The 25,636-nt window shown below is 43.5% G+C and overlaps 2 protein-coding genes across 3 annotated transcripts; one reads left to right on the forward strand and one right to left on the reverse strand.

Moving 5' to 3' along the window:
- Positions 1–485: 485 nt before the first annotated feature.
- On the forward strand, positions 486–10,781 carry si:dkey-103i16.6 (uncharacterized protein LOC557125 homolog). Its single transcript, XM_051951973.1, is given in 10 exon segments — positions 486–738; positions 7,722–7,944; positions 8,767–8,953; positions 8,956–8,978; positions 9,116–9,243; positions 9,246–9,317; positions 9,320–9,346; positions 10,215–10,315; positions 10,406–10,472; positions 10,475–10,781. Coding segments are annotated over 9 exon segments (942 nt in total). The 5' UTR covers positions 486–738; positions 7,722–7,729; the 3' UTR covers positions 10,597–10,781.
- An 878-nt stretch (positions 10,782–11,659) lies between these two features.
- On the reverse strand, positions 11,660–23,824 carry ric8b (RIC8 guanine nucleotide exchange factor B). Of its 2 annotated transcripts, none has more exons than XM_051951971.1 (10): positions 23,492–23,824; positions 23,015–23,062; positions 22,291–22,920; positions 21,157–21,251; positions 19,821–19,971; positions 18,462–18,560; positions 18,131–18,275; positions 17,177–17,321; positions 16,943–17,062; positions 11,660–14,250 (listed from the first exon to the last, which is right to left on the reverse strand). In XM_051951971.1, exons 1-10 carry the CDS (start codon positions 23,573–23,575, stop codon positions 14,142–14,144), a joined length of 1,626 nt encoding a protein of 541 aa, XP_051807931.1. In that variant the 5' UTR covers positions 23,576–23,824; the 3' UTR covers positions 11,660–14,141. The 2 variants fall into 2 exon arrangements, with proteins under 2 accessions (XP_051807931.1, XP_051807932.1); XM_051951972.1 differs by having other exon boundaries at positions 18,462–18,557; positions 23,492–23,822.
- Between the last annotated feature and the right edge of the window lie 1,812 nt (positions 23,825–25,636).

The raw sequence follows: 25,636 nt of genomic DNA on the forward strand, positions 1-25,636 counted from the left end.
CTCCCAGAATTATTATGATCCATTCCATTGGTATGCATCTGGTGGTAATTAACACACCAAATCTAACACTGTAGGCAATATCTGCACCAGCTTGAACATATTTCCAATCACATTGTTTGTTAATATCAATGCTGTACATCTATGTGGATACATGTTATTCTGGGTCCATCTTTCTGGATTTTGCAGTTTTGCAGTTGAACACATTCACATTAGGGGACCAGATTGCTGGTATTTGGGGCAGATGTGGCCTGAAACGTGCAGTATCCCATTTGTTTATTTTCCTGTTTTATATGAGCAACATATAAATCAGGGGCAATTGTGCAGCTCCAGAATGAGAGACTGTCCAGAAAATGTCATCGGGAGAGGATTTATATCGGGACAGTTAGAAAACGAAAACACGTGATCCGTGATCCGCCTGTGTTTCCCGCTGTATTCATAATGACTTATTAGTCCCCGGAAACAGCGGCGGAGTGCCAGCTCTGTCCCGGGTGAAACTTCCACTGAAGGCTGCGTGCACATCCACTGTCTTGTGTTTCACAAGAAGCAGACACCTGTATTCCAGTTAAATCTGATGCCGCTGGCCTGACTGCAGCCTGCGGTGGATTACGGACTCACATTTTATCCCTGAAGGAGCTTCAGCCGGTTTCCTGCTCGCATCCCGAGTGGCCCAAACAAAGTGTGCAGTCCGCCGCCGTCGTCTGCTCGTCGTTCAGAAGCTGTGCCGTCTGGAGGAGACAGGTAGATCCTGACACTGCTGCAAACACCAGCCCTGATGTAACCCCACCGGTACTATTGTTGCTGTAACCGGTGGGTTTCCATCTTTTCGTGACAATGGGAGTGATTTCCTGCAGAGAGCTGCTAACTGAGCCCGAATGCATGTCAGAATAGGCTTCCAAGATGCAGATTTTTTTTTTCATTTTAATCCAACCAGTATTCGGATCTACGGTGTGATTAGCAGCAACTGGAGATAAAAAGGAGTCCCCGTGTCTTTCTAGTGAAGTCTGATCAGTTCCAAGGCAGTTAGCTATCTGTTGTGGGTGCTTCAGGGCCTGTGGACTTCTCAGTTCAGTCTCAGAATGAGGCTGTTGTGTTTCTGAACTTCATCTCCAGTTGTGTTCATCTGCACAGTTTGACACCAGAAGGCCTTAAATCGCAGCTTGAAACCTGTTTATTCTAGTATTTAATTAGACAACACATCCAGTATAGAAGACTGTCCTCAAACAATGTCTGCTTAGATCAGGGGTGTCAAACTCATTTTGGTCGAGTGGCCGCATACGGCCTAATTTGATCTCAAAGGGGCCGGACCAGTAAACTTAGAGCATAATTACCGAGAAGTAACAATAAGTCTAAGTTTTTCTGACGTTTTAGTGCAAAGGAGAACAAGTATATTAGAATAATCTTTATATGTAATGAACTGTCCTTTTAAAAATATATTAGAAACAACCAGAGATTAAAGTAAGTGCAATTTCAACAACACTATGATTCAGTTTAACAATTATTTGTGTGCATTGTGCATTACAACTGATCACAGTGATTGTACAATGGCACAACATATTTAGTCACAGGTATGTGGAACTTAAAAACATAGTCCTGGAATTAAAAAAAAATCAAACTTATCAAGATATAGAAATGTTTTGAAGTCTGTTTTCCACATCTGGAAAGTAACTGAACACCTAAATTAACTCTGCACACCTTTAAATCTTAAGTAGCAGCTATTTTATACAGACAGTTAAGAAAGTAAAGCTGTCACCTGCCTTGTTTATGTATAAAATGTAAAATATACATAAAAAAACTACATACATAACATGGATGCATCCATTAGAAATAATATTCCACTCAACCAAACACTTTTGTAGTGAATCTGATGACCAACACTGAAGTTCACAGTATTTACTCCAGCAAGTTTTCATTTAGCAACTGTTTTTTTTCCTAGGGCAACAATGTTTAAAGCAGCATTTTACAGGATTTATTCTTGCTTCATATTTACTCCTGAAACTTGACATCTTTTAGCCTGCATCGTGTCCTGAGCAGCAGCCAACTTCAGCATGTCAGTTAAGTGCTTATGTGTGAGCTTTGTGCGCAGTTGTTTTTTAATGTTCATTACTGAGAAAACTTCCTGACAAAGATCGGTCGGTCCAAACGTGCACAACATTTCTGCTGTTAATTTAGGGTAGCCTGGAAGGAGATGCTGATCAAATGTTTCCAAGCCCACAGAGGCAAATCTGTCCTTCAGTTCTAGCCTGGCCACGCTAGACCCAGCTCTGAAGACGCAAGGGTCTAGGCAGGGAGGGAGGCGGGCTAAAAGGTTGTCTATCAAATCACTCTGCAGCAATTGGGTAGGTATACAACTAATCAGCGCAACGAATAGGCTCCTAGAGCGCCGGAAATCAGAGGATGCGGTAGTTCGGTGAAGCCTTATTTATACAGTCAATGGGTGAAGCTCAAGTATATCACAGACATGTTAACAGAAAGATTATTCAGAGTCGGTGCTAATGGAGCTCAACGACTGTTGTCGTTTTTATTGTCGACCCTGGCAGAGAATTGAATTCGTTGCCGTGGGTTGTCTAGCGCGGCTAGGCTAGCATAGTCGGTCACAGTCGCCACATTGTCTGTGACATTGATTGTTTTCTAAAGTGGACTTGGAGCTTTCATGTGTAATGAGTGTGCAGGTCCAGCAGGTGGCAGTGTCGCCTCACTCTGAGGAACTGCTAAACCTGGCACTGATGCAAGGAATGTGTCCACTTGTTTTTCTGAATTCATTTGGCATTTGTGTGGCAGTGGGAAAGTTATGCACATCCAAAAGAGCTTCTTGTTTTTCTTTGTGCATACACACAGAATTAAAGCACAACACGTCCTCAGCAACAGGCTCATTATTGCCTTTTCTTCAATTAAAACAGCATTAACGTTACAAATACACACATTTTTAAAGGCCCATTACTGATCCTTTTGATAGCCTAAATGCTGAAACACTGTAGATGACGAGTTAATGAACTGTTTAGCTGCAAGACGATTAACTAACCAGCAACTACTTAAATGATAGATTCTTCATTTTAGTCATTTAGCAACAGAACAGATCTGTATTTCTTTTAAAATGTGAGTATTTATTGTGATATTTCATCTTTTTAAATGAAATATCTGTGCATTTTGGGAGGATGATCAGACAAAACAATAAATATTTGTTCTTGATGGATTTTTTCATTGTTTTCTAGCAGTTTGCAGACTGAACAATTATTTGACTGATTGAAAATTTTACACTTTAGATGATCTTATCCCTTAGTCTTACAGAGTTTATACTGACAGTTGATTGGGTCTTAATTTAGGTTCAAAGCGTCTTCAGGGGATAAGAGTCATTACTTTGCCATCGACCCACTGGGCAAATTTAGCTTCCCCACCACCCACCTTCCTCCCCGTGTGAGCAAACAATACAACCAACACAAATTAGGACTCGCTGCTTTGTGTCAATTGAGGGTCCAACAAAGATGCTGCACAGAGTGATATGTCATTAGTGAGCAGGTGGGGAGGGAGAACACGGAGCTGCTGCCTCTCCAGCTAAGTAATGAAGAGGTTACCGTGGCGACCATGGTGGGTCCGGGGGCAGCAGAGATCAGAGTCGGCCGTCCTTGACTCTGCTGTAAGTGGAGGGTTAAATGGCGGGGTTGCAGGGGAAAAGCCCCTCATTAAACTTAACCAAATCTCCTTTAAGGCGTCGCTCTGAGGCACAGCATCCACGTTTCAACCACTCAGCTCCTCAGATAGAAGTTCAGCTGCAGGACTGAGGTGTAGCCAAAGAGATGAAACATAGCTTCATTTTAAACATCTGGCCCAAACCAAACCTGAGGAGACTAAAAATATATTATAAAGCACTTTAAACAACCACAGATTGAAGCTAAAGCAAGCTCAGAGAGGCACGGCAGAGCAAGATCATTTAAGATTCAAAAACAAATCAAAGAATTTTAAAAGTGCACAGGCAGCTGGTGGAGGAGTCTCACATGGAAGTAGAAATGGAGCTTTTGATTCTGCTTTCCTGTTTCCCACCAAGCAGTAAATGTGGAGAAGATGCTCCTTTTTGCCTCATCAGCCACGTCTTTGTTGCTTTTCAGATTTTTTGCGCTCTTTTTTTTTTCTTCTGATGTTTGGCCTTTTGGGCTCGGCCTCCATCGTACTAAAAGGATTATCAATCAGCCTGACGTGTTTTTTTTGCATCTTTTTGTGGGTGTGTTAATGTGATCACCGAGGAGCTGCCGGTATTGTCCCTAATTAGATAACTGTAACCCTCATATGAGCAGCTTCACTCCTGGTGGTCCGGCACTCGGACACGCTGAGGCTCAGAGTTTTCGACCGGGGAGAGCCGCGAGAACAAGTGGAGTGAAAAGGCCGAGCGAGGAGGGGAGGAGGGGAGCTCTCAAATCCTTTTTAAGCCTTTTGTCATTTATACAGGGATTTAATTGACATTAAAGAATAATAACAGCATCTGTGGCACATTCAGGCCTTTATAAGACAGAAAATGTAAATGTTTAAATCACTTCAGGGAGTTTGTTGTCATGAAAAATGACTTTGTGCACCTGTAAATGGCAATCTGAAACAATGGAATTAGAAAAAACAAATCCTGCAGTTCAGGATACAGGACAAGGTGTGGCAGAAATGACACCATATTTATGCAGGTTCTGATCAGAATGCACACGGGGAAAGTCTCATTTAACAGCTGCACTGCCTATTTTGCTGTGTTTATGATTTAAAACAAGTCAGTGGTTTCACAAATTCGCGCAAAAGTCACACCTCTGATTCTCCGTCATGTTTTAAATCTATTCCACAGTGAAAACACGACTAAACATGACTTTTAAAAGCTGTATTGCAAATCAATCACAATATCTGGCATAAAAATCACAATTAGTTTCACAAAAAAACACCACCACCATCTTCATTTGTTGAGGTTCGGGTTTACTGCGGCTGTTTATGTCCATTACTTTTCTTCTGCAACTTTAGATGGTTGCGATCACGCTGACCAGTTGTGTGCTGCTACACAACACCATCTGTGTGAGGCCTTAATAACCGGGCGGCTGATTTATTGCCTGTACGCAGCAGTGTCTTTTTGAGAGGAGTCCAGACAAAAGCAGAGACCCTCGGCTTCCTGCTGCTTTTAATAGTTCTTTAGGATGTGCAGGAGTGAGAAAAAAAACTGTAGTAATGTGGAGACTTTGGCCTTTAAAGGGGCAAAGTGAGAGAAGATTTAGGATGAAAGCAGTTGACAGAATGTGAGATTTGAGGCAGTTGTCTACAAATTCAGTCTTTAAAAGCCCAATTTGATATCAGCTTTAAGCTCGGCACTAATGAATTTTCTGTTTAAACGTTGATGTAGAGAAAAGGGAAGCTGTTGGAGCATGATCCGTGTTGATTCATCACTTTCTGTGTTAAATGTTGATCTATTTTTTTGCCATGTTGTTGCTGTCAGCCTGCAGAGACTCCTCCTGTCCCTCCTGTCCCCTCCTGCCTCTCCTCCTGTCCCCTCCTGTCCCTCCTGTCTCTCCTGTCCCTCTCTGTCCTCTCCTGTCTCCTCCTGTCTCCTCCTGCCCTCTCCTCCTGTCCCTCCTGTCCCTCCTGTCCCTCCTGTCCTCTCCTGTCCCTCCTGTCCCCTCCTGCCCTCTCCTCCTGTCTCCTCCTGTCTCCTCCTGTCTCCTCCTGTCCCTCCTGTCCCCTCCTGTCCCCTCCTGTCCCCTCCTGTCCCTCCTGTCCTCTCCTGTCCTCTCCTGTCCTCTCCTGTCCCTCCTGTCCCTCCTGTCCCCTCCTCCTGTCCCCTCCTGTCCCTCCTGTCCCTCCTGTCCCTCCTCCTGTCCCTCCTGTCCTCTCCTGTCTCCTCCTGTCTCCTCCTGTCCCCTCCTGTCCCCTCCTGTCCCTCCTGCCCTCTCCTGTCCCTCCTGTCTCCCTCCTGTCCCTCCTGTCCCCTCCTGTCCCCTCCTGTCCCCTCCTGTCCCTCCTCCTGTCCCCTCCTGTCCTCTCTCCTGTCCTCTCCTGTCTCCTCCTGTCCTCTCCTGTCTCCTCCTGTCTCCTCCTGTCTCCTCCTGTCTCCTCCTGTCTCCTCCTGTCCTCCTGTCTCCTCCTGTCCCCTCCTGCCCTCTCCTGTCCTCTCCTGTCTCCTCCTGTCCTCTCCTGTCTCCTCCTGTCCTCTCCTGTCCCCTCCTGTCTCCTCCTGTCCTCCTCCTGTCCCCTCCTGTCCCCTCCTGTCCCCTCCTGTCCCCTCCTGTCCCCTCCTCCTGTCCTCTCCTGTCCTCTCCTGTCCCCTCCTGTCTCCTCCTGTCTCCTCCTGTCTCCTCCTGTCTCCTCCTGTCTCCTCCTGTCCCCTCCTGTCCCCTCCTGTCCCCTCCTGTCTCCTCCTGTCCCTCCTGTCCCTCCTGTCCCCTCCTGTCCCCTCCTGTCTCCTCTGTCCCCTCCTGTCCCTCCTGCCCTCTCCTGTCCTCTCCTGTCCCCTCCTGTCCCCTCCTGTCCCCTCCTGTCCCCTCCTGTCCCCTCCTGCCCTCTCCTGTCCTCTCCTGTCTCCTCCTGTCCTCTCCTGTCTCCTCCTGTCCTTCCTGTCTCCTCCTGTCTCTCCTGTCTCCTCCTGTCCTCTCCGGGAGGCCGATAAGGTTCTTCTGGAGAAAAGCTCGTCTTATCTCCCCTCTGCCCTCTCCAACAGTCCTGTTTTATGGCTTGTAGCTCTTTTGTTTCCTTGTTCGCCGCCTCTCCCTGATCACTCGCACTCATTCCCTCATGGAAGTTGTTTGAAGGCCTAGAATAGCTTTAGAAGAGAAACCCTCCTCCTCCTCCTCCTCCTCCTCTCTCTCTCTCCTCTTCTTCTTCTTCCACTCCTCTGCTTGCTCCCTCTTTATTGAATCCCGCCTCCATATCATTTATCTCCTCACCCCCTCCTCCCGGTTCTCTCGGTTTGTGGGGGCCGTTAGGGGGCATCCTCTTTTCTCTCCCAGCTGGGTTTGTTGACACACAGTCAATCTACGGTTCTCTTTCACCTCTGCCACCCCTCTTTTACACTCTCATCCCCCACTCTCGGCTCTGCCCTCCGCCTCGTCTGAACAGTAAAGCTGCCACAGCTGTGGACTGTATTAGCATAGCTGCAGAGGAGCCGGGGGGGTGCTAAATATATTGCAGCCATTACCTTTTGTTCAACAGTTGACAGTTTTAAAACATTTCGGCTTCTCTCTGTGCAAAGTGAGCGAAGAGAAAAGGATTCCACCGTGATTTCAATGTAACAGCTTTTTAAATATGGGACACAGAAGATGGAGGGGAGAGCAAATGGAAGCAAATCACTGAGAACAAGTCCATGTCTAATCTAGAAAAAGTGGGGATAAAAAGAAATGTCGAGTAAAACAGACAATACATCAAGCGATTGCTTTGCATTCTGCACTGTTTAGGAAATAAAAAGTGGTCTTCTTGTCTTGCATTCAGGCATTATTTTGACAGATTTCCCTTTTAAGCTTTTAGCACAGAGAAAAAAATAGAATAAAATACTTTTATTGTCATTATGTACGACAAAATTGAAAGACAGCTCTTGTGGTGCAAAGTACAAATAAGATAAAAAGTGTAAATATATATACAAAGGAGCCGATAAACGGTGAGAAGAACAAGCGACAGAGATAAATATGTGATAATGAAGCTAATATGCAGCTTGACAACAGCCACCAGTGTTTTATTTTGATAAGTGATTTTTTTTTTTCCCGTCCTGCTGCTGACAGGCGTTGGAATGAACAGGTCCAGGTCCAGCTGTGACAGAAAAGCCGTCCAGCCTCCAGTCACCAGGTTAACTCGCAGCTCCCAGGTCAGACACAGCAGCCCTGCAGAGCCTCACGACTCCGCACCGGGACCGTATGGGAAACAACGGAGGAAGCAGACGGACTCCGCTCTGGCCCAGAACCTCAGCCAGATGAGCGTGAGCGGACAGGAGATCTTAAATACCAGGTGAAGAGACGATGAACAGGGACGATGTTTATACTAGATGATGATTATGAAAGAAAAGCTGCAAAGAAAACGTACATCTCACCATAAATGCACATTTGTAGGCATGCATGTGAAAGTTTTAAACACTAAAACTTGTTGACTGTAGATCAGTATTATTTGGTGTGACTTTTGTTTTATTTATTTTTATCCCCGCCTCCATGAAGTGGAAAAGGGGGATATAGGTTTGGCCTCCGTCCGTCGTGCGTCCCAGATGAAGGGGACAGCTTTTCTCGGAAACTATTACAGCTAGGATTACGAAATTTAGTGTGTAGCTTCACACCGTGGACACCTTGATCAGTTTGAAAATGAGACCTGTGCGATAATATTTAACAGAGTTATGGCCCTTGATCACTATCTTGGATATAGACTCGTAGACATCACATGTGGTGGGGGATATTGATGACCATGTCGTCTTGTTTTGGCTTGATTTTTGGCAAGTCGTATCCTTGTGAACTTGCCATTGTTCTTGTACAGTTAGCAGCTTTTCTTGTTTGTCTTCTGTCTTAAACCCTCAGACTGACTCCCTGATGATGAGATAAACCATCTGTTTTCTTCTTGTCACTGAAGATGGTTCTTTTTGACTCCGTTTAGGCTCATTTTCATGCCGCACAATGAGTTTTCAACCAAACACACACCTCCCTGCTTGTACTGCATGAGGAGTAGGAATCATCTAAAGCACCTGAACTGTTTGAGTTATTTTGTGTTAGATGTGGCATCAGGTTGCTCATAGTGGAGAAAAGAAGCAATACAGTAAAGTGTTTGTGTCTTTTTTTTTTTCCCCAGTAAAGGAAGGATGTCCAAAGCCAGCAGGGATTCTGTGCAGGCCGGTCGGTCCTCCGGCTCCACATTTGATCCATCTTCAGCTCCTGTCAAGCCTTCGTCCCGCGGTGGACTCGCCTCTGTGGCTCGGCTGGTGAAGCTGGGCCGCTGTAGGAACGTGGTGGTGGTGGCCGGAGCAGGGATCAGCACCGCCCAGCGGGCATCCCAGACTTCAGGTTGGTGGTTTGGCCTCGTTTCTCTTTGCTTTTTAGAACCACAGAGCTGTAAAGTGCTTCTAGAAACTGAAACCTGCTCACTTCTGTCTGACTGAGACTCATATTTATGTCCAAAATAAACATCTGCACACTTTCAGGACTCCAGGAACGGGTCTTTATGCTAACCTGGAGAAGTACAACATCCCGTATCCAGAGGCCATTTTCAACATCGACTACTTCTCCAACGACCCACAGCCGTTCTTCTCCTTGGCCAAAGCTCTGTATCCGGCAGCCACCGTCCAAACTACATCCACTACTTCATCCGCATGCTTCACCACAAAGGCCTGCTGCTGCGAATGTACACCAGAACATCGACGGACTGGAGAAAGGTGAGCGAGAGCCACAAATAATACTGAGCTGGTATGGAATAGATACGTTTATTTAAACATAACAGCATACATTAATAACCATCTGTATGACATAAATATGAGACTGTGGTTGACATTCAGGAGGATACGGCATAAATATTGTTTCAAAGCAAACCAAATATGGGCAGGCTTTTTAAAAATAACTTTTATTTCCATTAATGCTAATGCTTTCTGAAAACCAACCTACAAAGACTTGAAAGATTGTCATTTATGTCCGTTATCACACACTGCAGCAGTAGAGTCGGATGGACCTTCAAAACCCGTTGAAGGATGGAAGAACATCAGGGGTCTCAGAGTTCACTTTAAATGCGCTGCTGTTTTTATCGTTGGCTGCCTCTCGGTTCTTAATGTCCTTGTTTACATACAGAATATGTATAAGATGTTTACAACCCAGAAAAAAGACCGCAAAGTAGAGCTGCTGCAGTTAGTCAATTAATGGATTGATCGATGGGACAGCAAATGATTTAGTAACTATGTTGATAATTGAATAATCATTTCAGTTGTTTTGGAAGGAAATAAACATTTGAGTGTGTAAAGTGTTAGAACATGAGGCTAATGTGATGAGAAACTGATCAGCTTTGGGATAGACGAGTGAAGACGTTGAGTTGTGAGAAACTGTAGTTGACATTTTTCAGTTTTATCGATAATCTGTCACTCCATAATGACGATTGTTTTTTACAGCTCTACTGCAAAGTTTTGCATAAAATTGACTTATCAGTTATTTCTCCGTTGCCTGACTCTCAGCCCTAACCATGTGAGTGTATTTCCTGCAACAGATGTCCATGTTTGCTTTTATGTCCGTGATAACGTTTAAAAACCTCCTCTGCAGTGTGTGGCATCCCGGATGACAAACTCGTGGAAGCTCACGGTAGTTTTGCCACAGCTTCCTGTCACCTTTGCTACACTTCATACCCGGCTGAGGAGGCTAAGGTACGTCCAGCTGTCGTCCAAAAGCAGTCAGTCGTAACTCAGCCATTCCCCGCATTCAGTGCCCACAGTAACATTCTGTTTGTTTCACAGTTCGCCATCATGAACGACAACGTCCCCATCTGCACATTCTGTGCTGCCACAGTCAAACCTGATGTGGTGTTTTTGGAGAGGACCTCCCTCAGAAGTATTTCCTCCACACTGAAGACTTCCCGAAAGCAGACCTGCTGATCATTATGGGCACGTCTTTACAGGTAAGCGAAGGCGTTTTTAAGGCAATGTAAATGAACTGGATGTAATCTGGAGCTCAGTGGAATCCAAACGGAAGCTTGTGGTTTCAGATCGAGCCTTTCGCCAGCCTGGTGAACACGGTTCGCTCCACTGTTCCTCGTCTCCTCCTGAACCGACATGCTGTGGGTCCCTTTGAGAAGGTCCCCTACGGAGAGGAGACCACATGGAGCTGGGCGACCTGGAGGACACGGTCCGGAGGTTCGCCGAATGCTCGGCTGGAACGGCGAGATCGAAGAGCTGATGAGGAGTCAGGAAACAGCGGTGGGGTCTAATGTAAGACACCACGCCTTTAAAAAGCTGCCGCACGTAATGCCCATCTCTAGTTGAGTTATTTAATAAACAACCGGTACTTTTGCTGAATCAAAAGGGAACGTAGAAGCAGAAATAAAAGCTCTGGTCACAGGTAGCTACGTCTGGAATGTATTCTAAAACACCTTTGCTGTCTGCAGAGCATCCCAGCATCACAGAGCAGAGCAGCACCGGAGACATCCAGGCCCAGACCGGGAGCAGCTGGTTAGTGGTGGCGAGGAGACGGACTCAGAAACGGACAGCAAAAGCTCTGCGTCCTCCAACTGATGCTGGGTCGTTTCCTCTGGAGCTCACACTAAGACTGTTCTGTAAACCGTGCACACTTTGGCTCTTCTACCAGCGCTTGATGTTTATGTTGTGTTCATATGTACAAATCAAAAAGTTTATCAAGTTCAACAAAACATCCGTTAAGAACGCGAGTGAACGTTGGAGCCCTGTAACAAAATGTAAATGTTTCTTCAAGTGTTTTTTTTTTTATGTTGGAGGTTCAGAATGTTGTTAATGTTTTCTATCAGCACAACACTGTATTTTAAACAATATTTAATAAAGGTATCATGTAATTTCCAGCTTTTTTAACTTTCTTTCTACTTTACTCACTTTGCAATAGTAGACGTCTCAAGGCATAAAATAAGCGTGATGCTATTTACAGTATCTAAGATTAGATTAAATTAGTTTCTGAATATATTCTTTCTAGATAAGTGATCCGTATGCAGTCTGAACGCATTCAATGGTGACTGAAGGAGCCTGAAAAGTCCAAGAAATTTATTAAAAATAAGCAGAGAGGCACAACAAATGGCTACTGAATGAATGTTTCTGAACATTTTGTGAATGGTGCTGTGGCATTTGCACAAAACTTGTTGCTCTGATCAGAAGTGAAGCGGTTTTGGGAGCAGCGTGGCCCAGCACCTCATCAAACCACCGGAATATTTCTAATCGGACTTTTCAAGGGTCTCTATACAAAAAGATATTAGAATGGTGAAATGAAATTTAGTAAAGTGACTCAAAAAGTCTTTTGTGCTCATCTAAAACCAGGTATTGCACTGTGATTATTCACTCCTAAAATTTCACCAACTCCTGTAATAAAGACACATTCTCTGGTTAAAGCATTTTTTGGATTGTAATCAGCAATTAAATTACACTTTTTTTCTCTTTACAATAAATGTATAATAACCCAAAGCAGGATTTCAGTGAAGTGAAGTCGTGTGCGACGATACAGCAGACTTCAATGAAACTTTACCAACACAAAGAAAAAATATGACTTTATACAGACACTAAACATGTGGACTCATATAAAATCAGCAACATTTTCAGTCTAGAAAAAACAGAATCACACTTGTTGATTTAACATCATGCAGATTAGGCAAAATGAACATGGATTAGAAAACCATCGATGCAGTTTACACATTTCATTGTCGAGAGGCTGAAACAATCCGTTTACTGTCATCCACCACAGGAACACGATGCATTTAAGGTCTGAACAGAAAGAAACTTCGTTCAAAATGGGCCAAACAAGCCCTGAATTCAGAAAGTTTCCTTGGCGACTAACTGGTGTGCAACATTCATTTAAATTACACAACCAAATATAAACAGACTGAGCTGCAGGTTTAATCAATCCACACTGATTTTTTTTAAAATTACAAATCAATCTTGTGCTCTGATCTGGACAGGCCTCGTGACTTTAAGAAGAAGCGTGACTGCTGACAGTGTTTACTATGATTTTATGCTTACATTTGTGTGTATAATGTGCACTTCATCTAGCGATACAAAGAGGAACTTAAAAAAAATCGTGAAAAAAAACCCACACAAGTGAAGGAATGATCATTCAGAGTCAATTCCACCTGAAACAAACCGTGACGACAGCGCTTCCGGTGAGAAACGCACGATCCAGCAAAAATTATATTATTTACCTCTATTTTCACAACTTAGGGAGCGGGAAAGTAAATGATGTAACCATGAAGGCCTCCAACGCATTACGACGCCTCGGTAGCATCTTCCTGCCACACGGTAAGTCCACTTCCACTTTGGAGAAAGTCTCACGGCCGCGACACGCCGTCCACATTCTCCTGTGAAATGCTCAGCTGTGTCCCGCTACAGGACCGGACCGTCTGAGGTTTCACTAAATATGTCCTAACGGTCTAATTTCAGGAAGATTTCACTGTTTTCTTAGGAGTCCATTCTACACCAGAACCGCCTGCGTGTTAATCAGCTGTCTAATGTCACTTCTAAGTCCTCATCTGCTCATTAAATTGTAAAACATCAGTTCATCGTGGTACATTTATCAGACTTTGTGTTTGCATTTAAGTGATCCTGAGTCAGTATCCCTCAGACTGAAAGCACACAATCTATTATCCTACAGGGTGTAATTCATAGATACCCGGTATAAACACTTGCACATAAATACAAGTCATATGATATTTTTTGCAAAAATGTATATATAAAAAGATACTTTATAGCACAGCGAATCAAACACTCACAAGCTTCTAGACTTTTTGCAGCACATATTCTGATCCAGCAGAGGTAATAGAAAGCCTTATTTCTTCTCTAAAGGCTGCAGCTCCTCCGATATTCTCCTGACAGCTCGGATTACCTAATGAGTTCTGATTTTGTCTCCAAACTTGATCTCTCTGTGCTCCAGAAGTATTCCCTGATCTCCTTGTCCAATGACGAAGACAAATCCTTTCCTCAGAATGTTTATATATATTTAAAAAAAATCATATGACTTGTATTTATGTGCAAGCGTTTATGCCGGGTATTTATTAATTACACCCTGTAAATAATTGATATATATATCAAATTAGATCATTAATATATACATATTTTTATTAATATATGTATATGATCTGTTAGAAGTTAACCACTGCAATCATTTCAGACAATTTAGTGCAACTTCCTGCTGATACATTGGACAGCTTTAATCCTAACTGACTGACAGTAAAAGTCAATTAAATTAAATGGAAAGTGATCTACGGGCAGTCGTCAGTGCAGCAGGTCACCGTTTTGTTTAACTTTTGTTTTCAGTTTGACTGTGATGATGATTCTGATCCAGCAGTGGTTTTGGAACCAGCAGCACTCTGTCTCTGTCATCATGGAGGCACAGATTCAGTTCACATTTACAACCCACCTGTATGAATCCATCAGAGGATCCAGCCCTGGAGACGAGACACAGCTTGAGAAGTGTTGGACGCTCGGTGGGCTTAGTCCGGAAAATGTGGCCTGGAAGTGCAGTGCACTAGTCTGAGTCTGATCCTGAGTTGTCCTCGTGCGGATCACAGAGAGTTTCTTCAAGAGGTGCTAACGTCCCGTCCGGCCTGACGCCCATCGGTCGAATCACGTTCTGCCTGCAGACACAAAGATAAAACCATCAGATTTCCACCTGCTGGATGGAGAGTCCCTGTATGAGAGAGCTGCAAACATCCAAACTAGGGACAGACCAATTATGTGAAAAATAAAAGGCGCTACTTCAGGTCTGATGCAACCTTTTCTTTCAGAAACTGTAAAAACTGAACGAGAAACTCAAGCCGTTAGCACAAACCAGGAAATCTGCATCTCTCACAGGCGATGCTAACGGCTAGCGGCTAATTGAGAAGGCTGCCACACATCACCCCAAAACTGTTTGGAAAACAACAAAAAGCTTTAAGATCTGGAAATATGAAGAAAACAGAGAAGAACAGCACATGTCAATCACACATAAACAGAGGAGAGCGTCCTAATTTAATCACCATTTCTATTTACATACTCAGCTATCGTCACCCTTATTAATGAAGAAGTCAGTTACAAATGACAGGCTCCTGCTATCACATGATGTTAAACATTAGATTTAATGTTTATCAGTTCCAATAATCGGCATCAACCCTAAAACAAAAGAAATAACCCGTATCAGTCGATCCCTCACTTTTCTTGTGAATTCTCAAAGTTAACGAAATACGTAGAGAAAAGACTGGACGGCCTTTCATTCGTAGGTGTTCGCTCTCTTCCATCTCCAACTGGAGGACCCTCACAGAACAACCCCCTTCCCTCCTTTCATGGACACTCGCCCCTGTCTGTCCTCCTCCCCTCCTTTCCTGTGGCAGTTTAATTACAGGATCAGTGCTCAGACTAATCTCCTCAAAGCCACGGCTGCCCCTTCACCCTAATCCAATTATACCTGCACTGTGTGTCACCGCTCCCTCTAAGATGATTTATCAGAGAATTATCCATCAAAGATTTAAAAAGGACCCATTCACATTCATTTGTCAGATTCACACACAAATCACCATGTAATTCCTGCCGATTCCTGGAATTAAATGTAACGTTTCGCGGGGAAAGCTACACATTACGTTCCTTAGAAGGAGATGGGGGTGATGAAGTCTAAAAACATCTCGGCTTTGACTTGACATCTCTTCAGCGAGGACAGCTGCCATGAAGCATTTCCACTCACAGTCTCATATCATTGGGAAAAGTCAGAAGGTACAATGAGGAACAGAGTGACAAAACAAACAAAACCGTGAGCATCATCGCCCCTAATTAGAGGGAAGAAACCTCTCCTCTTCAGGAGTGACTGAGGTCTGGCAGGTGCAAAGGAGGAGAGGGTGCAGAAAATGTGCTAATTGGAGCACCAGTTAAGCAGTTAGGGGAGCACATTCTTGCAGAGCTCTGATGGATCTCCTTAGAGCCGGATCTGAGGAAGCACCTCTCTGTCATCGCTGCATCTCCTTCACTGAGGAGGGGGAAGAAAGAGGACGCAGCCTCGGAAAGGAATCCTCCTCTTCCAGGGCGCACGTGCCTCATTACAGCCCAACAATGACGAGGTCGCCTTTCTTATGTCTGCACATTTATTCACCCGTGTCTCTTCCTCTTCATCTGTGTTCCACCCAAATTGCTTTGTCTAGTTGTGTCTCTGTCTCAGTCCACTCCCGGACAGGCCAGTGATTGGCTCGTCAAATACGAGAAGAATAAACTCAAGACGTGTTATTAAAGAAGCTGAATGTGGTACATAAAGGAACCAGAACCGACAAGTCCACTGTGTGCGCCAATTAGGTGATAATTAATGGAGCTGTGGTAATGATGCCGCGGCGGCGTGTCGGCGGCTACCCATTTACTCCGGCTGAATGCTGCGGAGTTCTGAAAGTCCAGGCCTAATTGAAGCTGCATCTAACGGCGACAGATTCTTCCTATGATGAACTGGTTGGCAGGGAGCAAGCTCACTGTTACCTTTGTGCAGGCATTGTGCAGACTAACGTTAGCCTCGGCTCACTAAGGAAAGGTCAACACAAATACAGAAAGACCTTTTGCTGAGGAAACAGTAAATAATATGAATAACGTGAGCAGGTGGAGCAACAACTGATGAAGTTAATCATATGTAGGGTGAGGCTTTGCAAAGGAAACACGGTTCATTATTTCTCAAAGATTTCTGTGACATTTTACGTCTGTGCAAGTTTTTCTATTGAATCTTACAAAGAGGACACGTACTATCACATCAGTGCATCATTAACACTGAACTTAGCCTCAAACACAGTCCTGCAGGAACGATCACTGACTAGAACTTGAACATGAAATTACAGGAGCACATTTCTACATAATACTTAGCTGCTGGTGTTTCTGATGCAGAATAAAGTGACTGTTGCTGTGACAATGAAATAATTCTATTACATGTTTTCTAATCTAATAAATCCTCTGACCTCCTGGATTGTATTTCACCATCTCTTCTCTTCCACAGAAACAGAGCCAAGCACACAAAGATGTTTTAAACTGATGCACCAGGCAGTTCAAATGAAAATATTCTGGTATATTTATTCTTTCTGTTGGCTGTATTTGACAGGTAAGTAGAGAGGCAGACAGGAAAGCAGGGAGAAGACTTGGGGGAAGACCTGCAATAAAGGGTCATGAGCTGGAATCGAACCCAGGCCACTACAGCCCCTGTTCATGGCTGCCCACTAAAATGTGACAGGAGTAAAAAAAAAAAAAAAAAAACACCCAGAAACCGCTTGGGGATCAGAGGGTTAAAATAAAGGATTCCTCAGAGATTTGCTATCTTCCAGGTCAGTGTGTTACCTTGACAGCTTGTCAAACATGTTGACCAGTTTCTGAGCTTCATATTCCTTCTGCTCCTCGGTCATCTCTTCAATGGGGTTGGGCATCGGCTCCTCCACGTGACCGGTGATGGGGTTGATGCTGGCAAAAGTAAAAGAAAGCGCTTTATTTATAGCTGCAAACTAAGTGATAGATGGTCAGTGTAGACACAGTAAAGTGTTAAACATGTTGACACTGATTGTAAAGAGAACTCACAAAGGTTTGGCAGATTTATATTCCTCTGTGTCTGAGTCTTCGTCTTCAGAGTACTGAGTCTCTCCTCTTCCTCCTGCTAGAAGTCCTCGAGCCACGAGGAGTCCTGCTGCGTTCCCATACCCGGTGTACTTCAACAGGTTGTCCACTAGAAGACACAAACACACAAGGGTGTGATGTTATGTATAAATGCTGATCTGAGGATGAGTTCTTCTGATCTATTTATGCTAATATCTCTATTTAATTATAATTTATTTAAACTTTAGTGTGACTTATTTCAGGATTCTTGTTACTTTTTAATTGTTGCTAAATTATTCTTATTTTGACTCAGGGTAACGTACAATAATTCCAATGTACCTGTACTGTGATGCACCTGTTCTGTGATGCACCTGTACTGTGATGCACCTGTACTGTGATGCACCTGTACTGTGATGCACCTGTTCCGTGATGCACCTGTTCCGTGATGCACCTGTTCCGTGATGCACCTGTGCTGTGATGCACCTGCGCTGTGATGCACCTGCGCTGTGATGCACCTGTTCTGTGATGCACCTGTACTGTGATGCACCTGTACTGTGATGCACCTGTTCTGTGATGCACCTGTTCTGTGATGCACCTGTACTGTGATGCACCTGTTCCGTGATGCACCTGTACTGTGATGCACCTGCGCTGTGATGCACCTGCGCTGTGATGCACCTGCGCTGTGATGCACCTGTGCTGTGATGCACCTGTACTGTGATGCACCTGTTCCGTGATGCACCTGTACTGTGATGCACCTGCGCTGTGATGCACCTGCGCTGTGATGCACCTGCACTGTGATGCACCTGTGCAAATGACAATAAATTCCATTCTACTCTATTCAAGCTCTAATTTTTACTGTTGGTAGTCTCAACACTGCCTCTCGTATTTTACTTTTTTTCTTAATCTGAGCTGTTGTGACACATGTTCCTCTCCACTCACCGCTTTCTTTGCACAAGACAAAGAGAAACTCTGCGGCCGTCTGCTTCACGCCCATGTCCACATGTGTCATAAGGCGAACCAGCTTGTTTCTGATCGTGGTGCCAATCTCTGGCCTGATCTTCACATCTTTCAACGGGGGAAGTACCTGAGAAAAAAAACAGGCATTTACAATAGTTTATCCATCATAAGAAAGCTCTGAAACCTTGCCTCTGGCTCATGGAGACAGCATCTAACAACTACAAGATTATAAAAAGACGGGTTCATGGACTTCACTAGAATAACGCCAACAGAACAAGAGAAACGCCTCACGCTGTATCACCATCGGTTTTACCTGAGCTTTGATGTATCTGCGGATCTCCCTGTGGTGTCTGGATCCTTCAGTCAAAAGGCTGAGCACTGGAGTCAGGCCCTCTTTGAAGTTGGAGCCCTGCTTAGAGTGACACAAACCACAAACACTTCACAGTGTGCTCAGTAACAGCATGGGCAACAAAAATGATGAAGAAGTAAAGACAGCGTGGTAGTTAAGGTGCAGCACTAACGGGTCTGGCATCACAACTCTCTGAGGTCTAACTGATCACTAACAATAAAAGCAGTGTAGCGTAATATTTTCTGGGTACGATATGCTGAAAGTAAAAGAAGATAAAATTACGGAAAATGCTATTAGGCTGAAGACCAGAGTTAAAATATGTATATAAAAGACATAAGGATGAATATTTTAGTAATGACTGATGTTTGATGGTATGTGTGTGTCTGTGGAGGACACACACACACACACACACACACACACACACACACACACACACACACACACACACACACACACACACACACACACACACACACACACACACACACACACACACAGTTAGAAGATCACAAAGTCTAACCTGTAACTTTAATGTGTAGATATATGCTTTGTAGAAAATGACATGTGGTGTACTCAAAACAGTATCGTGCAGACTTAAGCTATTCTAACTTTTAAAATATGTTAGAAACACAACAATACCTAATGGAAAATGGAATAATATGCATGAAATCTATCACTAAATAATAGGGGCAAGATGTGGAGCAAAAAGGCTGAACATGTCTGGGTCTGTTCTCTGTAAAAGATGACCGAATGTTCTGTGTAAAGTGAGATCTAGTGGTGAAATATGATAACCTGACGTCATGATGTGACCGATGGATTTACTCTCACAGCATAAAAGACTAAGCACAGCTCAGTATCTCCGGTTTTTCTTGAGATGTTTTCACTGCTAAGAACTACTCCTGGATTTGAATAAATCCCGCTGCCTCGAATGCTGACTTCTCTTGGTGATTTTATTGAAGATCTTCAACGTTAAACATGTTTAAATCTTAGACTCTTAATTTGGGACCTACTTTACACTTCATCACCAGTAAACCTGCTAGAGTCCATCCATCTGTCCATTATCTGTATGTGCTCCTTTTCTAGGCTTTATTCTACTTTAAAACCTAAAATAAATGCGAAACATCAAAATGAATGAATAACACAGCTGGCTATGAGGTGAACGACGGAGGATCATCTTAGTTAGAAATATTCAGCGTGTTTTGTAGCGTGAATAACACCAGGTGAGAATGTCTAAACTGAAGTTCAAAGTTTTACATCCACAACAAATTATAAGGCAGAGAACTGCCGGCCTCGCCTGTGTTGAGCTCAGAGGATGAACTTTACCTTGTCGATCCTTTTCTCCATGAAGTCTAGTAAAACCTGGACTGCATCCATGTTTTTCCCACCGTATTTCTCCTGTCCTCCCTGGACGGGGATGTCAATCAACACGTCCAGGCAGGACACGGGGAGGTTGTTAAGCAGATTGACAGCATGGCTGAGGAAAGGAAAAGACTTTATGTAAGTGTTACTCTGTGTTTCACAGGAAAAAAGTGTCTAAAGGGTCGGGGATGTTAAAGTCTAAAAAAGTAGGTTTAAGAAGTAAAGAGATGATTAGGAGCCGAAGGCTTTGGAAAGGAGCTTCTGAAGGGATGTCAGCCACAATGACTTCTTGTTCTTAATCTATATTTAGGAATAACAGCTATAAATGAGACACAAATAAATAGAAAGACTGTGCTCAGACTGTAAGATTTTAGTCAAACAATCACTGGTTCATCAGTGTACCTACTTCTTAAAATATTAGTAAATTCATCAAAATCACCAGCAGTTTTCAGCTTTATTAAGTTACTTAATATATGTACAACACTGCTTTCTGAGAAGGCCATGAGAGACAAATGACTGCGGTCAGTTTTGGAAAAGAGAGGCCCATTTAAAAAGTAAACAGATTGTTTAATTTTAGAACTGGACAGCACATATGAAGGAAGAACCTGCTGAACCTTGGAAACGTTACCAAAGCCTGATATCACAAATCCTCCAAAGCCCTGCAGTCATAAACATAAGAAGATGATGTGCGGTGCCTCCAGGAGACAGGACCCAAGTAACACTGAGCACAAGCATGTGGCGTTTGTTTGTGTGAGAGGCTGGGAACATGGACACAATTTTTTTATTTTAAGTTATTCTGTTGGCCTTTTACTGGCTTTACTCACAGACAGCAGTGACAGAGAGACAGGAAGTGGGGAGAGGAATGGGGGAAGGACCTGCAGCAAAGGGCCATGAGATTCTGAATCTCTTTCTCCTTTATACGCCTCTTCTCTTTTCAAAACAAACTACAACTGCGTCGGTCAGTAGGTCAAACTCCCACGATCAGCCTGACAGGATCATCACTCACTTTTACATGACATTGGTTAAATTTCAGGCTACGGCCACGAATTCTCAGCATTCTTGCATTAAATTACCACAAGAAGAAGATGCTGCAGGAGCATTCATTTGTGCTGGACACTCTGTGCTCGTCCAGGAGGGTTCTTACGAGCAAAGCAAAGCAGAAGGATGCAGTTAGTTTGTTCTTTTCTATGCAAATCGCTTTCAAATGACATCCGACATAAAGACACGCCTCCACAAACTGAAAGCTACACAACACGGAAGCATCGCTGGACTAGATGTTCCTCGTGGATCAGACTCCCACCTGTGTGCTTCCTCCGTCTTCTCCTCTGTCTCGGTCTTCAGCATCAACAAGTGGCGCAGGATGGCAGCGATGAGTCGGAATTGGTGGTCGTCCTCCTGTCGAGTCAAACGTGTACAAAATCACTCCAAACGGACTGTATAGAACAAACCAGTAAAACACTGAAGGTACAAGCACAGCAGGCTGCAAAAATAGGAACCTAAATATTTAATGAGGCATTAAAACCAGACTAGAGAGCCGCAGGAGCCGAGAAGGTCTGAGGGAAAAACTGAGGAAGAGGAAATGTGGATATCTAAGAGGAGAGCAGGTGAGCCTAAGAACTAAATCTGGTCTCATTTGGACTTACGCTGCCTCAGGTTCTGTCTTTGCGGTCGTCTGTCTTTCCGGTCCAAATTGCGTGAAATATTGCAAGCGTGTTTAAAACAGCTTCTCAGACAAGATGGCTAAGTTTAATAAAAAACGACATTCATCACAATTAAATAGAATATGTGCTTGATAGATCCTCCAAAAGATCGTAGCGGAGTTTAACAGATACACTGGGAAGTGCAGAATTTTAAAAGATAAATTTAATTGCTCCATCTAGTTATTAAACAGTAAGTTTTGAACTGAAGTTGGCCTTTAAAGAATTATTTTGCAAATCAAATCGCAACATCAGAACTAGTTTCAACATTAATACCAATGGTTTTCCTACTAGTCAGAATTATTGTTATAAAAATGGCTTCTTGGTGACAGCAGCTGACCCAATACATGTAGAAATACTGCTGTGGCTATTCGCACAGCTCAACTATGACAGTAGTGTTTTAATGGGTGCAACTTGTCCAGTCACGTCTGTGGTTTGAAATTACTCACAATCAAGTTAAACTACTGTAAAGTCCTTGTGCAGCGCATTCCTTATTTCGGGCTGAGTTCATGTTCTTTTGCTCTGACAGTAAAATACTCAGAGGTTAAGGTTTTCCTCAGAAACATGTTAAATAGTGAGTACAGGTATAAAGCGCTTAGATGTATGACCTTTGTTGTGCAAGAGAGCCTAATCCATAATTGAGTAAGTGACGTTTGTGGTGATGCACACGTCTTATTCCCTCCCAACATGAATCAGAAACCCGTCACATTTGAACCACAAAACCATGACACACTCACCTCACCGCCAGCTTCAGACAGCGTGAGGTTGAACAAGGCTTTGAGAGCTTCCATCGCTCGCTCATTGTCCTCTGCAGGCAGGGGCAGGGCCTGAGGGTCTGGACGGGCGGCTTCATAGGGACCCACCCAGCGCACATCCAGGGTGTGCTCCAGCACCTCGGTCAGCAGTCTGACAGCGTGCCACTCTCTCCTCAGCACCACTCTCACATCAGGCAGGAGGGCAGACAGCAGGAAGAGAAGGCGCAGCGTGAACAGGCCCACCTCGTGGTGCCATGAGCGGGCGGTGCGCAGGCTGGCACAGAGACCGTGAGCCAGCTGCACGTCCACGCTGACCTGCTGAGCTGCAGGGCTGTTGTACACCACGTTGCAAAGGCACTTCAAGGCCTCCACCACCACCCTCTCCTCCTCCTCCGACTGTGTGCAATCCTGAGAGCTGTTCTGGTTGTCGCCTTCCTCCTGTCCGGCTCGCAGCCTCGCCATCCCTCCCAGGATCAGCATGCCTTCCCTGGTGGCTACAGGTCCGAGGACACGCTTGTCTCTGGACAGGATGCGGAGGGTCTCCAGACATGTCTTCTGACAGCTGGGCTGCACCTGCTTCCCCAGTACTGTCAAAACACTCTGACACAGCTTCTGCAAGGAGACAAAGTGAATAAGACCATGATCAGGACAAAGCATGGCTCCTTTCACCATCTAATATGAACCTGCTGAGTGAACCTGTACTCACACTCCTCAGGGTTTCCTCCTTTTGGTCGAAACTGAAGGTGTGCATGTTCTGCAAAAGGAAAAAATGCTGACAGTGAACATCAAACAACACCTTCAAATGACACGTACACACACATATTTACCAGGAATGATCACATATTAACCTAAAACACGGTCTCCTAGAGAGCTTTGAGTAAATAGGTAAAGTTGCTAATGCTGCTGTGTAATTCCATGGGCTGAACCGGTGGTGAGTGCATTAGCATTATCAGCTCTGCGTCGGTGCTGAGAACAACGTAGCACGGCCCGGTTCGCTTCATTCACGGATTCACAGTCACATGTGAAAAGATGCGACATGAGATACGATCCGAGAGGCAACGTTTCACCTTAGTGAGCTATAAAGCCGCACAGCTAACTCAAAGCTAGCCGTCCAGCTAGCTAGCTAACATTAGCGCCGCGGTTTGTTTTGGTTTGAGGAAAAACGAGCGAAGCCGCGACTCACCTCTCGATTATACTGCTGCAAGAGCTTCTCTATGTCCTCCTCGTTGGCAGTTTCAAGTTGCGACAAGATGGTATTCAAATCCATTGTGGATATCTGAAGAGCACGAATGGTTAGCTTAGTTATCAGTGAGTGTAGTGCGGCTAGCTGGGGAGCTAGCTGGAGGCTAACTGGGTGTCAGTCAGGTCTGCTGCTGTCAACAGGGAAACTCCCCAGACTGTCTCCATCAGCAGCAGCTCTCAGTCCTCCTCTGAGCTCATTCAGCCTCATAGAGACTCACAGATTTACTAAACACGCAGTCTGGGCACTGTAAAATACTAATCTTACACGGCATCATTAAAACAAATAAATTTACATTTAACCAAGTGCAAATGAGAGCAGTTTGTGTTGTTGGTCGAGCTGCAGCGATTAATCGGTTGGGTCCATATATATATATAATTGAGGGACTTTTGAAGTCCATGGGATATGTCTTGCATACATTTAAATTAAAAATATTTTTAAAATAATAATGTTTTGTGTTTGTTATGATCATGTCTTTACAAATTCCATAATTATTTATTATGGAAACAATCATTTATTAATAAAAAAATGTCCTAAATGTCTAAAATGTAATATAGAATTTTTAGAGTCACATGGATTGTTTTGACATTTAATAACCGAGTCCTGAAATAAAATTACAGTTGTGGATTTCTGTAATTTAGTCTGGATTAAACAAATAACAGCAGCATAAATCTCAAACATCATTATGAGGAGTCTGGATTGAGGTTTCTCACTTAATAATGATCAAAACATGAAATTTAGGTTGGTTTAAAGGAATATTCCACCCTAAATTTTTGAATGTTGACCTGAAAGGTTGGTTTCAGGAAGTATTCCACCTACAAGGTCCTCACACATCCACCTTAAAGGAACATTCCAACAAAAATCCCTGGACTGGGGTACCTGGGGTACTTCTTGCACCCCCCTGTGCCCCCCAGTAAAATTAATCTGGATCTGCCCCTGCTACACAGAAAGTAAATGTCTGTGAGTCAGTGACACTTTTTGCATTATCAAGAAAATAACTGTTTGAGTGAGCTTAACATGACTAAATTGCTTTCATAAAGCATCGATGAATTATTTTCATCCACCCTAAAAAACTTGAGTTGAATTACCTCAATTCACTTAATTTGAGTACACTTATTTACTTAAGCAGGAGCTAATGTAACCAAGAAACACATTAAAGAATATTTTACTGCTGGAAGCTGCAAGCCAACGCCTAAAGAACTTAAGTTGATTTAACTTAATTTGTCAGGGTTCATCCAACTCATTTCCTCAGGGTTGATCCAACCTTTTTCAATATAGTTGGTCACACTTAATTCAGATTTGTCCAGTAAAATTAGGTGAATCAAGTTCATCTAGTTTGAGTAAATCAAGTTATCTGAACTGAAATGCATCATTTCCAGAGAAAGTAATTTAATTATGTGGAAATTCTTTCTGTTATTTTTTAAAGTTCATTTAAAGCACGTTCATTTTATTTTAAGAATAGAATTTAAGTAAGTTAACCCTCAGTGTCACGTAATGCAACCAGTTTGGTGTCAAGGGTGGAAGAAATAACTGAAAAGGAATGAGTTGACAATATATGTGATCAAAAACGCTTTAGAAATTTCTGCGGAGATGTCTTATGAGTTTTCTTAATCCCTTCAATATTTCTTCATTAATCTAAAGTCAACTCAAGACACTGTTGGCTGGATGTCATTTTATATTTGTGATATCGTGTTTTTATTCATTCACTTATTCCAGTTTACACCAATGTTCATGAACAGTGAGTTTAAAAATTGTAACCCAGTTTTATAATGTTTTATTCTTCTATGATTGTAATCTATGTTTTTAAGTGCATCTCCAGATTTTCCAGTTTAATTATTTCCTTTAGAAGAAATGTATATTATTTAATGTGTTGTGGACTCATTTTAAAGCACTTCCTATGTTTGTAACTACAAATAAAAAGTGATGTACTTGTTCTGACCGCTCTGTCAGTGATGTTCTGTTGATATCAGAGATGAAACCACGTTCCTCACAGCTCACCGATCTCCTCCTAAGATCATCAGCGGATATTGATATTGACACTCAGGTCAGGTGATTAAATCACAATGAAGGGCGGACATTTTTTAAATA

Source organism: Acanthochromis polyacanthus, chromosome 8 (assembly GCF_021347895.1).
Source record: "Acanthochromis polyacanthus isolate Apoly-LR-REF ecotype Palm Island chromosome 8, KAUST_Apoly_ChrSc, whole genome shotgun sequence".
NCBI lineage: Eukaryota > Metazoa > Chordata > Actinopteri > Pomacentridae > Acanthochromis > Acanthochromis polyacanthus.